Source organism: Meleagris gallopavo, chromosome 10, assembly GCF_000146605.3.
Source record: "Meleagris gallopavo isolate NT-WF06-2002-E0010 breed Aviagen turkey brand Nicholas breeding stock chromosome 10, Turkey_5.1, whole genome shotgun sequence".
NCBI classification, from domain to species: Eukaryota; Metazoa; Chordata; class Aves; order Galliformes; family Phasianidae; genus Meleagris; species Meleagris gallopavo.
The window spans coordinates 13,344,773-13,363,059 of NC_015020.2; the positions used below are offsets into that span (position 1 = coordinate 13,344,773).

Consider the following 18,287-nt stretch of genomic DNA (forward strand, 5'->3'; position numbering starts at 1 on the left):
CCCCACCCCATGGCTAACTCGGGCCAGTTGGAAGGCTGTCTGTACATTCTACCAGGATGATGCCATGAATTAGGAATAAACTTCTGATAGCGATTGAAATTCCCCCTAAATATAGGGCCATCAAAAGCTTGCAAGCTTCCTTTCAAACCACATTTATTACCGTGCCAACAAAATTTTGTTTCTTCAAAACAGAGCATCACAGCTGCAACAGATCAACAAATGCATCCGAAAAGAGCTCAGCACAGGAAGCATCCGTCAGTACCAGGACTGTAATCAACGCAGCCCATCCACAGGCTCCAATTCCCCATTTTCTCCATCACGCCAAAGGCATTACTGCCTCCAGCTGACCACGTTGCCAGATTCCCCATCTCCCCGATGAGGAGCTCAGATCAAATCGGCACTCAGCCCGTGCCAGGCACGCAGTCTGCCAAACTATTAACCAGAGCCTCCAAATTCATCAGACTCCATTAGCTCTTCTGCCAGACTCCCTGCAGCAGAGCATCAGGAGGGACAGCTGGAGACAGTAACCTCTTCAGACACCTCGGCTGAATCCAACAGGCAGCACGAGGCAGGGCACCAGCCTTCATAAATACCGTGTCCGCACGCCGCAGATGAGCCGTGTCGAGGAGCCAAAGAACAGGCTGGGACAATTAATTCTGATGGCCCTGCTGCCTGGCGATGATGGAACGAGGTTAAAACGCCATTTGAAACATTTTCAGTCCACCTGCCAAGTCTGTTTCAGGGAATTGCTTTGATAGCATTCTGAATCTTTTTTTTTTTTGGTCAGTATTTTGCATGCTATCTCTTTAGGGAAAGGTTCTGAGGGATCTTCCTTGTTTCAGTTTCATAGAGAAAGACCTGACCTCACTCCCACCGTCATTTACATCACCTTATACACACGCTCATATAGAGCCCTGTAACCCACACAAACATCAGTGTCACTTCACAATTTATTCCACAAAACATCTAGGCAGCATACGGATCCAAAGCATCTCTGTCTTGCTTTGTAGTTATTAGTGCAGCCAACATTAATAACCATTAGCTCCAACCTCTTCTCCAAGCTGAGCTGCTGGGGGCTTTTCTTTTTTTCTTCTCTCTTTTCTCCCTCAGAACTATTCAAGCCCACACTACTCTGCACGCCAGCCCATCATTTAACAACCTCACTCCCCCCTAAGCAAGCAAGGAAGAAAAATAAAAAATCCAAAGGCACACTAATTCTTTTCAGATAATGACCTGCTACCAAAGCGAGGCATTTCCAACAAATCCAGCTAGAAAATTAAAGAGACCACTAATAAACTACTGAAATTCATGCTCTGTTAATGACAGGCTTTGTTTCCTCAAGCAGTCAGCTATGAAACTCACTGCATCAAAACTCAAAAATTAAAGAAAGCTATAAAATTGGGAACGGGGAGGCAAGCTCACGGAGCCGCCTTTTGCCAATGCTGTCCTCATTTGAGTTCTGCAGATAAGGTGCTGTGAAACCACAGCTTTTGTGGTTTGTAAGTCCCACGTCTGAGGTCAAAGCACTGCACTACAGGCTAATGATGGCATTTATGTGAACAGGAGGAGAAACAGAAGCACCACAGGAAAGCCTTTCGTCCTGATCGATAGAGGAAGGGTGAACACAAGGATGCAACATGACTTCCACACACTCCTGGCTGCCTCTCCCAGATATTTGTCTCAGAAGACATTCTTGACACTACTGCATTCATTCTCAATTCCTGAAGTTCTACAAAATTATGCTTTGAGAAGTCCAGCCTCGTTAGGGTAAATACTCGTGTTTAAATTGACACCTAAATACGTAGGAAGTGAATTTCAGTTCGCACAGTGGAAAAGCCACATGAGGACACTGCTTCTTCTTGAACCATAAGGCCAGAGAAAGATGCTCAGCAGGAAGCTGGAAGCTGAACCTGAAGTTTAAAAACAAGCTGACTGTGTGCATTCAGCCTAAGTGTACAGAACACAGACCTGGAAACAGGGGGATTCGAAAACTTCATTAAATGGCATTTAGCTCCAAGCTGCTTTACCTAGTGATAGAACAGAAAGTAGTTCTGGTTGGAAGGAGAAAGTAGTTCTGGTTGGAAGGAGAAAGTAGTTCTGGTTGGAAGGAGAAAGTAGTTCTGGTTGGAAGGGACCTTGGGAGGTCTTCAGCCTGACACCCTACCCAAAGCAGGGTCAGCTCCTTAGCTGGGGCTTCCAAGGAAGGAGGAAGCCTGCTCTGATGCTTGCTGCCCTGTGCTGCAGCCAGGGAACACTACACTAAATTTTCCAGGAATTGCTCTCATCAGCTGCATGAAATCTCTCCAAATTATTAAAAAAAACCAAACATGAAGAACAATAGTTCAGTTTAAAACATTTGGCTTAAAAGCTGATTCCCAAATTGATCAAGGACTCTTCAATACTTTTTACAGACTATTTATAAAAATTCATAAAATTTGATTTAAATTACAAAACTATCTAATTATCTGCAGTTGTAGACAGCTTTGAAGTAGTAAAAGCTTAATGGGAAAAAGATCTTCTTACTACAAGATAGCATGAAATTACAAGAGAAAAAATAAGGTCCCACTGGTGGCTATGAAACTTTCATTCATTAACTTCCCAATTCCAAATTATGTAAATGTTATCCCTAAAAGCAAACTCACATGTAGATGCAAGAACATATTGCTGCAATGGCAACAGAGCCACCAGAAGGTTTGCATTTCTGGTCAGGGCTGGAGAGGTTTTCACAGCTCCTTTTGGTACTGCTGCTCTGTCCTCAGGACTGGGAGGGTTACAGCTGAGATGGCCTCAAAGTCCAAGTTGCACGCTGACATCTGTATAACCCTTCTGCTGGTTACACATCATAGTGAGCTTCTGCTCCAGGGATCCAGACCACAATTATGTACTAAGAAATGCATTAGTTCTGTGCTCAAGAGAAAAAGTAATGGAAAGCTTCAGTATTTTGCCCAGCTCTAAGTAAACAAAATTCCATTTCAGCCCCAGACAACCTCTGGTGTGTAGGCCAAAACCTCATGTGAATCAAGGTAACAGAGCCAGAGGAGAAGCACAGACTTCAAAGAGGTTCAGGGCTTTCCACTTCAAGCATCCTCAGCTATTCTGCAGTTAAAATCACTTTACCCAACCATTTCTCCTCTATCCAGTTATGGAGAATAATCCAAGGAAGACAGATCCATCCACAGTTTAGAACTGCCACCTTTAAATAAGGGTCTATTTTAAAAATGATCACTTTAAGGACAGGCCATAAGAAAACTCAGCCCTCCTCATTTCTCACCTTCTCAAGCAGCAGCATCCATTGCACTCTGAAACAATCCTGTGAAGATAAACCCACTCACACGTTTCCTTCATTCATCTTTACCAACAACACATGAACATCACCGGTCGCCAGCTTAATAAAATGGCTCATCTAACCCCTGCCAGCCCAGTGCATTAAAAAGTAGGGGGTGTAGGGCAAATAAAAAAAAAGACTTGTGTTAGATAGAACTAAAAGGCATCTTATTAAGTACAGAACTCAATAGATATGAAAAGCAATCGTAGGCCAAAGGAAAAAGGGGAGCAGAAAAATAAAATGGTCCAGTGAATCGATGGAAAGCATGCTCCTAATGGACTTTTTTTTTTTCTTTTAATCTCACCTTTGAGGAAAGAATTTCAGGTCATGTTACTGAAAGGGTCAACTCAAACAAAAGCACAACATTGAAACAGTGCCTTAATTGTATGTGTGAGTGCAAGGAATGCCTCTCACATCCTGTGCATGGCTTAGAGGCAAGAGAATAAAAAGCAAGTAATAAAAGAAATAAATCCAAAAACTGAACAGCGGACTCCAAAAGGTAAATCCCTAATTTGATTAGCAAGGTATCAGCAGCCAAAACACATCTATTTTATTATTATTTTTTAATGAAGTAAATCACTGAGTCACTGGGCAAACAGAGCTCTGTCTACCCAAACCTCCTCGGACGTCATTTCAAGACCTTTCAGAGAAGTGGTAAAACTAACCCAGAAGAATTTGCAGTGTGAGCCGATTAGAAAAACCCACACAGCATTTGCCCCAAAATCCTGAGGGCTTCTAGGACAGAAGCGCCCATGCCTGCACCCAACCTGAGGACTCCCAGCAGGGAGAAGCTGTGTGCTGATAACCCGACCTCGGGCAGGCATCCCACCGCAGTCTTTCTTGTAGTTTTCTGTTCAGTTTCTTCAAACATGAAAGACTGCCACATTATACTCTGAAGGCCTCTGACAGCGCTCAAGCAATTTTCTACATAAATCATTGTAATGCTAACGCTGCAGTTTACAGTCTCATCTTTAAAAGAAAGCCTTCTACTATTTACTGCCTCAGTAAGTGGAGAGAAGAAAAGTTAAGCTCTGACGACTGCTCTGTCTGGTGGCATAATGAACGGAAAATTTATTCCTTGGCCCAATTCTAGCAAAACTTAATACACTCGTGAAAGCCATGTAAATAGTTTGTCCTCGGAGAACTGAGTGTATGAAAATACATTTAGCATACTGAGCTACACGTATGCTCCAATTGCAAAGCAGGCGTGTTGAAAGTGCCCCTAACGCTGAAGTGAGGCTGAACAACCGGTCAGTGCAAATCCTTACATATATTTTCACCCAATATCCTTTGTTCAGCTTTTTCTCGAAGCAAATAGAGAGGAAAAAAGGACAACGTGTTGTAGTTTTCATGCACGAGCACCGTTTCTAAGCAAAGTGAGGAAGATGACCCAGGCTGGGCTCACCATCTGGCTGCGTGCATCTTATTAAATCAGTGTTAATGCGTGATGGACGATGCAGCAGAGGGAGCACAGCCCCTGCCCAGCTCCCAGCACCGCAACCGGCGGCTGCCACCGTGTGGATGCTGCCCAGGGACAGCAGGACTGCAGAGCCAGGAGGAAGAGTTCCCAGGGTACACTCAGAGCTGGGGAAAGCTGCATCAGAGCACACGACAAGCCCTGCTCTGGAAGGCAGCAGCAGCTTCATGCTTCACTAAAACACTTCTAGGTAACACAACGTGCCCGGGGTTGTTTATGAGCTTTTACTAGCCCTCGAGAAGTCCAGGCATTCATAAATATGCTTGTGGCAAGAGGCTCAGGAGACTGCTGCTCAGCTTTGGGGGTGTTCAGTCGGCTTATATACAGCCTTTAATTACACTTTTCATTCCATTCCCATAAATCCGGTTTTATTTCCCTTCTAAACAAACAAACGTTGCTGATAAGGAACATGTTTCCATTAACGCCCTTTGCACGCAGAGCCATTATATCTTAACACCTCTCTGTTAAAGAGAGCAGAGATCTCCAAGTCCAGCATATGAACTGCTATGGGGTTAAAGCAGTGCAAACCAGACACCTTTGCATTCTGTTGGTTCGTACCATCATTTTAATTAAAAAAAAAAAACAAACAAAAACTGTTAGCTAAACTGCACACAAGAGAACTGAACTTCAGGTCAATCCCATGTTCCACTTCTAAATATATTTGACATATCCCTTAAAAGTACCATCAGGTTGCTTTCTGGTTGTTTCTCCACTTTTTGGTTGTTGGGTTTTTTGTTTGCTTGTCTGGGGGGGAAGGGGAATGAATTGATGAGGATTACTTACTAATAAGTCATATTTGCTTTTTATTTAAATGTATTTGTGTCAACAGCAGCAGCTAAGCAGTAAGACTTCTCCTTTTGTCCTTTATTTCATTGATGTTTCCAACAGCACATCCAGAAATAAGTTCAGGAACCAGTACGACAGAGGACCAGATAAACAATAAAACTTTGCACAGCATTTCACTCAGTAAGAAACCTTCTTATAGCACCCTGCTAAGTAATTTGGCTCAATACTGACTACCTACAAGCTTTTATTATCCTATGCTCTTCCCAAGACAGATTAGTTCTTGGTTCACATTAGCTCAGTTAATAGTTTAAGAGTCTCTAAACTTGAGCCTACTAATTTGCCTGAAGAACAACGGTGAATGACTGAACGCGTTGGCCAGCAAATATTACATACAAACTCCTGATTAACCAGTTCAAACTTTGAAGGATCTGTTTGGATAGCCAGAAGCTAACTGGAGTTGCAGTGGCAGCACATTTGGCGGCACTGCTTTACCAAGGCACTTAAGGACACACTCAAACGTGAACTGTCTTAACTCAGCCCACACATTGAAACCCCTAAACGTTTCTTAAATGCTTTGATTAAAAAAGGCACAAGCAAGAGAGAAACATGAAGGTGGAAGCCACGCTTTTGGGGGGTTAGATGTGTTGGAAATTAGATAACTACAGATTCCAGCACTAGCTCAGATGGAGGACCCACACTATCTTCATTTTTAACAGTGAAGTACTATTCAAAAGTATATTTCACCCAAGAATTATAATACCTTCGAAACCGGAGTGAGATTTACTGCCCTTCCAGTATTTTCTAACCAAATACCACAAAAATGCTGTTCTTGCAGAACGTCAAGGAGAAGAAAGGGCAAAGGAGAAAAATCCAATCCACGCTCAAGTTGGTAGCTGAGGAAGTTTGTCTGTGTTACAGTGAGATTCCCATCTGCATTTCATTGCAGCTAGCATGAACCCAATCAGTGCAGGTTAAATACACGTCAGATCAGTGATTATTGTGTTCTGACCTCTGTGACTAAGTCAGACATTATACATTCCTGCTACATATTGCAGTAGTTAAGGGATCAGTGCTGCTTTAAAAAAATATGTATTTTACACTATACATGCCTTGATTCCTTCACAGAACACATTTCTTGCAGCCTTTCAAGGAATATTCAAGCTGTTCTGTCACTGTGTGCATGGCTCTGTCACACAGCGTTAGACCAAGGCTCAGAGTCCAAGTTCAATTCATCATGCCATTGTAGAATTTCTTTCAAGACCCCAGGTATGGCCAGATTGCAACTCACGCTCCCTAACTATAAATTAGGGATGATCCTACTTCCACAACTGCATTTAAATTTGTGAAACATGCCCGTTAAGAAGCTTGTGGGTCTTGCACGTATGCCATACAGAAAAAAAATAATCCCAATTAACATGTTGCATCATCTTTTCCAACACCAACAACAGCTCTAACCAAGATACCACAGACTAATTAAATCCCCCAGGGAATGCTTCCACAGCTGCTGAAGTCAGTTTAAAGTACGGCCTGCTGGCAGGTCCCAGCTTCTCCCTGTCCTGTGTGCTTTCTCAGGCTTGATCCCTAAGGGAGCTGGTTCATGACATGAAACTAGAAGAAACTGATTCTGTTGAAAGACATTTCACCAGTTTGTATGTCCAAACAGGTCCATTGCAGGCTCAGACCTTAGTGGTGCAGAAGACATGACCATCCCACATGGCAAAGGATGCAGAGTTGTTGTTGGCACAAAAGGAATTATTGTGTTGACATTACCATAACCACCCCCTCACTAGTTTAAGCACAGCAAGAAGAGCTTCCAACACTTAGCAGAGGTCAAGCAATCGCAGTCACAAACAACTCAGCTATTTAATATTTGCCATTACGACTGGCTCCACAAACAAGATTTAATAACACCACAGATTCCTAAAGTTACCAACATCAGGAAAAATGGCTTAAAATGCTAGATCTCCATTATTTTTAATGCAACTGTACCACGAATGGGACTGAGCCTACAGCAGCCTTCATGTCTTACCACAAAGGCTTCTCAAAGATTCTGCACTTGGTTTTGATCTGTATCAACTGGAGGAAAAGGTACTACTGGATACTCAAGCGCCTTCACTGATCGATGACAACCACACATTCATCACAGAATTATTTTGGTGAAGCCAAAGCGTTACACATGTATTAAGCAAGTTATGATCTGTACAAGTGATTAACTCTGCCATGAAATGCACTGCTAGAGTTACCATACTTCTCACCTGGAGACTATGCTGGAGCCATTGTAGAGGTCACTAGCGTAGGACAGCGTTGCCAGGGGTCGGACAGAATTGTAGCGCGTGAACTTGGACAGACACTCCTGAAACTCATCCAGCTGGCTTGTGGTTCTGCTGTCATCTAGGGAGAGGTGGGAGAGTTGCAAAGGGTGAAAAATGAATAAGAAAGGAAATAAACAACGGCAAACATGATGCATGTCTTCATGTGATAACACCTCTGCTTGTTATTTGGGGAGGATTCCTGGTCAAAAATAGGTTCTCTCTTTCGTCTTTTTGGCATTCCCTCAAGGCAGCAACGTTTTCAGAGCATAAATTCAGCCCTTCCAATGAACCTACTGCATTGAGCATCTGCCTAGAGATCATAAATATGCTTTACTGATAGATGAGCTCACTTATTTTAGTCACGTACAAAGCCTACGGGCCATAAGGATTATTAACAGAAAAGCCTTAAGTACATTAAAATGCATGGTAAAGAATGTCTAACATTCTATGGAAGTGAAAATATATTCCTTTTCCCCAGAACTGTACTTCAGGTACAGTATGCCTACATTTGGTGTCAATTACACTCCAAATACTTGTAGCAAGAAGTATTTCTCTTGTTACTCCAAAAGCAACAGAGCTAAGGGAGAGCTGTTTCACGGCTAGAGAAAGGAGACAAGCATGAAACCAGAAGACTCCATGTGCTGTAAGTTTTGTGAAATTATGACCTTCAGCAGACAAGATGAAATTGAGCCAGCATGAATAATAATGATGAATATTCTGTGGAAAATGGAACAGTTCACTACAAACGTTAAAACTAAATTGCAGTATAGAGGGCTAAAAATTATTCCCCGAAACCTCACAAGTCTTAACTTTCTTCAGTACAAATGGAATTTTATTTCAACCATTTCAAAATTTAGAATTTCCTATATAAGGAAGAATTCCTAAGTTACAGCCATGTCTCATGGACAAGCCAGCTTTCCTAATATGATCAAGCAACTGCAGTCAAACATCAGACAGAGCCCTCAGGCTGTTGTAACAACCCCCAGAATTTGCAGCAATTCCCCCCTGTCTTACTTGCTTTGTCTTTCTGCTCCAATAGCATGGAAAAGAATGAGCTCAGGGAGTAGCGACAGCTCTAACACACAACACCTTGGATTATAGGTAGTCCAGCATGCAAGTCACATTACTGAATATTTTGCCTTTTATTAAACCACAGCAGCCACTGCAGCAGCAGAAAGGTACACATCACTTGCCTGTGCAGCTGAGGTCACTAATTCATGCTACAGTTAAGCTTCTCTTATCAAATGCATAAGAAAGTGATAAATCTCAACTTACTGGAAGACTTTGGAAACACCGGGGTGAAAAAAGGAGAAAAGTTGCAACAGTTATTTCTAAAATTTCTGCACTTTGGTAATTTCTTGCCATCAGAAATGATCTTGCTTTGTAACCATAAGGCATTTTGAAGCGTCCCCTGCAAGCTGTTTAATGTTTGATTGCATAAAGAAATAGTGAAGTTTAGTAATAAGCATGTTATAGGGTACAGCCATGGGTACATTACCCATGTCAGATAGATCAAAATGAACAAAGCACTGCTTTAAATTAAATCCTCAGCACCTGACCACTACAAAAACAGCTCGAGAAGCAGTATGTAAACATCTGTAAGTATTTTTCAAAGACTGATTCCTCCTTTGACACTTTAATAGGAGCAAATAGCTGCTGCTCTTCCATTTCCCTCATTTAGAGATCAAGCGCGCAGTCCTCCTGTAATTTATTCTGCATCTATGCCTGCAAAACGGAATGTTATTTCTCAAGACATTTTCCTCGTCAAAGTGTGAGGCCATTTCATAATTCCAGCTGTATTACTGCTCCGCTCCTTACTAGAAGATTTTCAGACATCTCTTGCAAAAACCTTTATATCCATATTAAATCCTATTTAAAATGTGTCAAAAAGCAGGAATGACTTTGAAGAGAAGAAAATCTAATTAAGCATTACAGGTTATCCCTTATTTAGGGCAAAAACTGCAGTAGCAAATCCTCCACTTTTGGTGCAGCTGACACACATAAACAAAACAGCTTCTCCACATTCATATTTATAGTTCCAATTATAAAGAAAGATGTCTTCAACAAGGGAGTGCTGGGAAAGTCCTATTTGTTACCCTTAGTTAATAAATGTATTATTTTAACAAAAACACAGCTCCGTATCACCAAGATAACACGCATGGAAGCATCTCTGCATGATCTGCGAAGTACTGCAGCCTGCAGAACATTGAGAGCTCCTCGCAGGAGCCTGGCTGGTCATACACAGCTGCCTTCTCCCATCTTCCAGCTGCTGATTCCCATCGTGCCACAATTTGTCAGAACTGTGTTGCTGGGCACAATGGGACCTGAGTCAGCCACTGCTCTGACACAGACATGCCCCAATCTTCCACTCGAAAGTGAACTCTCCTAACACACTTGGCAGCCTTTGAACATGAAAAGGCCGTGTTTTTTTCTTTATTAATAATAATTTTTAAAAGCTTGATAATTTTTAAGTGGCCAAACCTCAATTAACAGAGAATTCACGGAGCAGGGATTTGTGCTCCAGCTTGCTTGCTGATTCATGTCCTGACAGGTTGATCCTTGCCTTCCAAAGCTATAAGTAAAGACGCTCTGCTGCAGCAGCCTGTGACTGCATTATTTTTGTATTTCTGAGGCTCTCTCTCAACCCCCAGTAGCTCCTTGCTCTTCACTGCAGTCTCTCCCTCTTTGCATAAGCTGCTGCTCGCAGCTTGGTGCTGCACATCTCTTGCCTGACACATCCCATTGCACTAAACTTTTTTCCCCAAAAGCTTGCTTCTTCCCCAGGGGGGCCAGAGAGCGACCTTCCTCTCCCTTAAGAGGCATTTATTTGACCTGTTCACTTCCAAAGAGAATACTGTTATATAATTAAGAACCATCCATCCACCATGTAACAATTACTCTAGCTGCTGTCACACTGTTACTCAATTATGAATGAGGCAATTTAGGCAATTGTGAAAACAGCTTCTAATTCTACAAAACAAGTCTTAAATCTAAGGTGTGCCCCATGGGATAATGACATTGCTGCACACTCAGCTTCTATACTTCAAGCCATTTGTTAACTAAGACTCACAATCTGGATCTCCAAGTACTGTACTGCACATTAAGTATGGGAACATTTATCAATTTGTTTTCACCTCTTAAGTATTTTGATAAGTGTTTTAGTGATTGTGCTTATTCCACATCTAGAAGAAAGACTACCCAGCCACTGCTTTCAAACGTTTGCAGCTTCAGAACAAAGATTAGTGAAAAATTATTTAGTGGTTACGACCTTCATAGTACAGCATTACAGAGCAACACGTGTGCCCCTCTGAAACAAGACTATTACATTTTATAAGCTTAAAAATCTCAAAAATTGGTCAAGAAAAATCTACGCAGGATGACTTGAAGTACTACCTGCATATGTATAGCAATAAACCCAGGCAGGGAAAAGCAAAGGCTTCTCTCTTAAAAGTGAAGCTTTCCTGAGGAGTGGGACTGTGAAAAGTAAGTGATGCCAGAAGTTGAACACCAAGCAGCAGGAACTCACCTGAGACACGTGTCATCCTTGTAGAAAAATAGCACTGCTCTAGGTCCTCAAAGTGAGCTGTGAGCCGCTTCCGTCGCGAGGCTAGCGTGCTGTTATACCATGGCTGCTTTTTGGCCTGAATGGAGAAGAGAACATGCTTCTTGAGAGAGGAAAAGCCAAGCCTGTGGTCTATTTCGATAGATTCCAAGAAGCTGAAATACAATTTATCTATTGTATCTTGTGAGCCAGAATTTTACAATAACAATAAAGAATATCTTGTTATTATTAAGTCATGACCAGGGTCTCACACTGCACCTTCTAACCTGAGAAGCAAGAAGAGCTCCTTTTAGACAGAGGTTTTCTGAATCTCTGCAAGTTTAAATTCACACACAGGACAGATGACAGCAATCCATGGGGAGCCACACATTGCATGTGTGCAGGTAGACAGCAGAGGCCCAGCATACAGCCTTTCAGCTTCCCAAACCAAATGGACTGTACAAGAATTACTTCCTAGATCTCTAGCAAACCACTGATAAAGAGCAGGGGCTGTTTATTTTAAGTAGTTAGTGAATTACTTCTTTTGAAGTAACTCAGTACCTATAAAAGTAAACAAGGAAAGAAAGAAGCAGGAATACACTAAGAGACTAAGTTCAAAGGTTAATTGAAAACAAGTCCGTGAAACACAAAAAACCACCACTTCCCAACCTACACAAGCATCAATGCTAAGAGGGAGGACTGAAACTACATAAGCAAGCTCTCCCTTTGAAAACAAATGGAGAACAAAGTACTTCTTGTTTCAATCACTAGCGAAAGGAACAAATTCCTCTGTTGCACAAGGATGAAGAGCATCTTGCTTTTGTTTGTGTTTCAAGAGTCTCACACATCACTCAGAGACAATGGGGGAGTTTTAAAAGAACCATCAGGCTCTGCAGCAAAGATTTCTTATGGCACAATACCCCTGAACACACACAAGGTGTACAATGCTTCTCAAGCACTAACAGAACCCATTCAGCACGTGCCCCGAAGAACACTGGTTCAATTCCCCCTCAGATCACGAGGCAGAATGGGGCTGCTCTCATTACAACCGTCAAGAAGCCAACAAGAAAAACCAAAGTTTAGAGCCTACTTTGAGATTCTGCTTATAACTGTACAAACAGTAACCTAACGCTCAAGGGAAGAAACATACCCCAAGCAATGAAACTTCCAGATGCCACTTCCCGTGCGAGGCCCCTGGCTATGTGCTGACATCGTGACTCACAGCTCGACAGCTTGTTTCATCTTGAAAGCAGCTCCAATCTCAAAACACATCTCCAGTGCTGGAAAGCACTCCTACCTCAACGCCTTTTGAATATAATTTTCTAAAGCATAACAGCTTTAAGAGAGATGTAACGGAACGCTTTACAGCATCGCTCCCCTCATTTTGCACCCCTGCTCGCACGGGCTCCAGCCTCTCCCCACACATCAGACGTGATTAGGGCTGAAGATGACTCAAGCACCAAGGAGCAATCACTCCAGTCTCGTTAAGACAAACAAGCCTGTGACACGATGAGGGAATATAAGCCATGCTCATCTCTGATCTGCTGGAGATGTCCAGTCCACGTGGAGGTAAGCATCAGTGATTCGAAGTAGCTTGCCTGCTGGGTACTACATCAGCAGAGGAAAATTCCCTCGGAGCAGTCTCAGACTGGCATCTGGTGACCCAGCTGTGCTGGGAATCGGGCTGCATCTTGAGCTCAGACTCTGCAGCAAGCGGTTTAAAGCTGCTCAGGCTTTTATCAAAACATTTATTGAGCTTCTAAGCAGAGAACACTGCTTGATGGCTAGTTGTTAAGCAATGCTAGGAAAAAGGAGTGGAAGAAATAAGGCAGTGAAGGAGTGAAAAGGAGTGAGAACACACCCAAGTGCTTTTTATTCAACTGCTTGCTATATTATGAAAACTGAGAAAGCTATTAGTGTTGTTCCAGTTGAGAATGGTAGTTAGGGTTACCCTTATCAAGAGTTATTCTTCTGTCCGAAGTCCAGTAGGCACCCTAAGGAGTCCTCTCAAACTGTGGAAAACCTTCACAGCTGCTCACAAGCTCCTCATTTTCAGCAGAAAAGCCAGGTACTGCAACTAAATACTACCTGCAGAACTCCCTAGTGCCTATGCAACTTGTCCCCTGTTTTCTTCTGAAGCTCAGCCTCTGCAAGAAAACTGTCCTGTGGCTCAGTGACACAAACTGTTCCTTAACATGTTTGCAAGCAGTGCAAAAAGTAACTGCACTGTGAAAGCACGCTACACTGTCCTTTCGAGCTTAGTTACACACTGCCAGCTGTAAAAATCTGAATTGTCAGTCACAACAAAAACTGTAGTGTACACCTGAATTTAAATTCTTAGAAACATTCTTACTGCAGAAAAACTTTTTGCTGTGAAGTCATAGCGAAATGAGACTACCTTTCAATGAAGTGTTTAAGAGTTCTCTCTCAAATCTCCATCCAAACACACATTAAAGTTTGATTAGTAAATTTGCACTAGAGAGTATAGATCTTGCACTGTCAAGGACAAAGAAATTGGATTTGAGGACAAAAAATAATCTCAAACAAATATGACTGTCATACCAAATGACTAGAAAATCTAGGTTGTTTGTACTGTGCAGTACAGCTATGGCATTTTTTTCCATTTCAAAGGAAAAATTAAAGTACCGAGACAAGTAGTGTCAGTAGGGAACAAACACTATACCATATCAGTCCCAAACATAAAATCCCCATGAACATTTCATGTGCCCTTTACAGTAAGGTAGAGATGCGACGTTTTGCTTAAGCAAAAACCCCATAGACTGCAGCAGAAGGAACAACAAACTTTACACAGATTGAGAAAAACTCCTCATTACTAATAAGTCATACAGCTGCAAACAGAATTCTGCATATGCACTCAAGCTCAAAATTTAGGTGCTTTTTCTTGATGTCAGTTACTTAGTCAAATAAAATCCAGCAGCACTTCTGTTAATTTGCCAGTTCCTGACTTTCTCTGTGACAGCACACAACAAAGAACTTCAGACACGACTTAACACATAAACAACAGCCTAGCTAAATAAAAACTCACCTCTATAGTCAAAACCCCTCTGACTCAGTGAGCTGGATACCAGTGTCATCTTTGCAGCCCAGATGAACTACTCTGATCTGCAAGACTACAGCAGTGCTGTTTGTCATTTGGGAAGCTGTGTGAGTCAGACCAAGTTTGGAGGCTGCCTGCCAAATGGCCTCACTGTATGCTGAACCTTTTGCCCTCTACAGTATGAATTCTTACTACAGTTTGTAAGGCCCTAACAATGATAAACTACAAGGCAACTACAAGGTATATTTGGAGAATGAAGTGTTCTTGGTTTAGAAGTCAGACTTGATCCAACGCTATGTAATCCAATGCAGAGTGCCAGGGATTTACCTCTCTTCTAAAGCACTGCTGACTTGGGAGAAGAGATGAAAAGCAGAAAATATCCTCTCTGCCCTGGAAGAGCCATCTTTGGGAATTAAGTCACACATCTAATAAGTTAGTTATTTTCTTAGCTTGCATCACTATGAATATTCACAACTATGCACAATCATTCCTACTGCTATAGCCTCAGCTCCAGTTTGACCACATAACCAGTTAAAGCAAGAGGCCAGTTGACTGGCACCCCGGAGATGGTCTCTGTTGTGCTGTGATGTTTCCATATCCACTGTTCCTTTCCCCTCGTGCACAGACACATGTATTACCTTACCTGAGAACTGCCACTGAAGCCTGGAGGCTGGCTGTACTCCGTGGAGTCAATAATACTACTGCAAACACAAAAGAAATAGTCTGCTTAAATCACTGTACAATCATCCTTTATTATTTCCAACCTCTTCTACTCTCCCCCAACCTCTTTACATCCTGTAGCATACTTACCTTTGAAACCCATTTTATAGACAGGGAACACAATGCTGTTTTTTATCTGGGGATTCAGGAGTGATGTGGGTTTTTTGTTCTGTTTTTAATGCACAATGTCTAGAACAGAATGCTGATCAGCTCCGTACATACAATCAATTTGTTTACTGTCACACACAATTTAGTGTAGTACAATCTAATAATTTCTAATTAGAATGCAAATGGCATATCTTTTGCATGAAATATGCAGGCTAAGACATTCTGAAAAAACAACACGCTACCATTGGTTTTCAGTTCCTTTAAATTAAAAAAAAAATAGAGAAGTTTAAATCTGTTGCATTTGAAACAGCAGCGTGAAGAAAAAGCTAAAGGAACCAGCTTAAGAAAGACACAAGTGTTCCAGACATCTCTGAATACACACAGAAAGACACCAGCAATGAAATACAGAACTCAACTCAAATACCAACAGCCAAGAGCGCTATTACTAGAAACTGCTATGCTACATACAGCTCCATAGTTAGTATTTATAATCACACAACATATCTAAATCCCTGCTTTTAAAACATAACATACACACGCCAACTCCAAACGTTTCATTTTCAAAAATGCAAAGGTATCTGATGGAGCCAAAAAGAGGGTGGTAAGTATGCTCTCGTTTATGGGCAAGATAAAATAAAATAAAATAAAGCACTGGAATCAGCTTAAGGCACACCTACTCAAAAATGTTAAGTGCACAACACCATTTCATTAATTACAAAGAACACATTACAAGTATCACTGTTTCTGATTTGTTCCTGAAAAAATCTTTTTTCTCCAACACTTCTGCTGTGTCATTTCAATTGATTTGGACAGGAGCTATTGCTCATTATTCTCAGCTCTACTTATAAGTTAACCCTAGATTTAAGCACCGCCTGGGAGGAGCTGAACATTTCTTTAAAAAGCTGCCAGAACATTTCTATAAGTCCTGGTTTTGGAAGAGATGGTTGCATGTACAGATGTTCAGGTAATGGCTGCCAGAAGAGATGGGCAGACATGACATTCTTGGTCACAAATCAAGTGGTCTGGCTGGAACACCAGTCAGGGTACCTGCAAGTCTAGGAGGATGAAATAGTGGCACTGGTGCTTAAGCATTTCTCTGAATGCTTTAAAGCTCTCCTGGAAGTAGAAGGAAGTAGAAACGGATGAGAGATGATTTTAAAGTATCGCTAGTGGCTAACTTGCAAGATGAGATTGATTGGAGTTCTGTAACAAGCAAGACAAAAGCTGCAAACAAAGAAAATCTAAGGGATAGAAATCATTATTTGCTGCTAGCTATTGCAAAGGAGAAATAGCAGAGTTGTTTCAAGCATGGTCAGGGACAATGAACTTTAAATTAGGACGTGGCCACATGAAATAATGAAACACATACAGTAGATCCTGCCAGGAACAGCATGGATAAGACACTCGGCTGGAAAGCAATGAAAAAGTACTTCTCTCTGAGACAGGTATAGCAGCAATTAACAGCAAAACACACAGACTCAGGGTGTCTAGTCTCGTTCTGCTGCAGGTTGTCTGGTGATGTAAAGCCTTCAGGAGTGCAGACGTCATTTCCCTAACCAGAATACAAATTCAAAGCTGTTTCTGCATGGTGCCTGAAGCTGAGTTAAGCTGGCATATGTTTGCATGTTTTCCATTTAAAAAACAGGAAGCAAATAATCAGAAAAATCAAAGTTTCCTCTGAACTCCTTTTAAGAAGCTGTAGCAGCAGGCTCAGTTAGGAAGTCCAGCTACACTAAAATGACATATTTAAAAACCTGGAATGAGAACAACAACACAGCAACCTGCCTCTGTAAATCACGTTTGTTATATTCTTATGAGATGGTAAGAGCAAATGCAGAGGAAGGAGATCAGGATTTTGGTAACTGAGGCCGAGTTACCAGGCAACTATTTTTTTTTTTTTTTTTAAACATCAGAATCTCTCCCCAGAAGCACCTATTAGAGTGATGGTTTGTTATTGCTGTTACTGCCTGAATACCTAGCCACAGAGAAGCTGCTGCTTCTACCTCCTGTTTGCACCATCTACCCATACCAAAAATAGCACACAAGCCTGTTCTGACAAACCCAGAACTATTTGTTCTTTTTCCTATTCTTCCCATCTCGTTCTCTATTAGTATACAAACCCAGCAATCTGCAGTCCTGTAAACAAGTGGCATGCTATTACTCAATTGAATATTTCCTCACGCCCTGTACAAGCATAAAAGAAAAAACACACTTGTTTCTTGAAGCAGAGAACGCACTGAACATGATAGTTGCATTTGTTTTCTTGCTAAGCAACTCAGAAAGGAAGGTGGGGGGAGGCACAGTAATTTCACATTTTGAAGATGTTGGGGATGCATGAAAAAAGCAACAATGAAAAGAATTAATGAAACAAGGCTGTAATTTAGAGCAAGTAGCCGAATAAGGGCAAGTCAGTGGAGACCAGATAAAACTCTGAATTGCAGAGAACTATATTCTTGAGCTTTAAATTCAAAGGCTAAAGTTGCTTGGTGTTTTTTTGTTTTTGTTTTTTAAATCTCAGCAGGGATCTCTGATAGCCTTGTGCTATTTATGAGTTGTAGCAGTAAGTTTATTTGATTGCGTTTCATTATCAAGGTGTTTAGCATATTAACAAGTTATACTCCAGTTTAATATGCCATTTTAATTCAGGTAAAATGTAGAAAGTCTTTGCCACTTTAACATCATTTTAATGGAGAAGTGAAACTACCTCAAAAATATTTGTCTTTCATCCTTTCTAATTCACAGCACCAATAAAAAGCACTTGGAAGATAAAACATATCAGCTACTACAGAACTGGAAAAACCCGCACATTTTAAAGCTCCTATCAGTTGTCCTGCACCACTCTTTCCAAGGAGGAATCACAGCTAATGTGGGAGATACTCCACAAAACTTAGACTTAACATTAGGAAAAAGAAAAAAGAATTAAGTGGTAGAAGTTTCCGGAATCAGACTTCATGTAATTT

The 18,287-nt window shown here is 41.5% G+C and overlaps 1 protein-coding gene across 3 annotated transcripts in view; it reads right to left on the minus strand.

The window, feature by feature from the left end:
* The window catches only part of COP1 (COP1 E3 ubiquitin ligase), a 121,526-nt gene that overhangs the window by 81,564 nt on the left and 21,675 nt on the right, over positions 1-18,287 (minus strand). For all 3 annotated transcript variants that reach the window (XM_010715810.1, XM_019618630.1, XM_010715809.1), the window contains exons 8-10: positions 15,143-15,200; positions 11,427-11,541; positions 7,844-7,979 (exon numbers count right to left, since the gene is read on the minus strand). In XM_010715810.1, the coding sequence (XP_010714112.1) occupies positions 7,844-7,979; positions 11,427-11,541; positions 15,143-15,200 (309 nt within the window). The remainder of the gene's footprint in view (positions 1-7,843; positions 7,980-11,426; positions 11,542-15,142; positions 15,201-18,287) is intronic.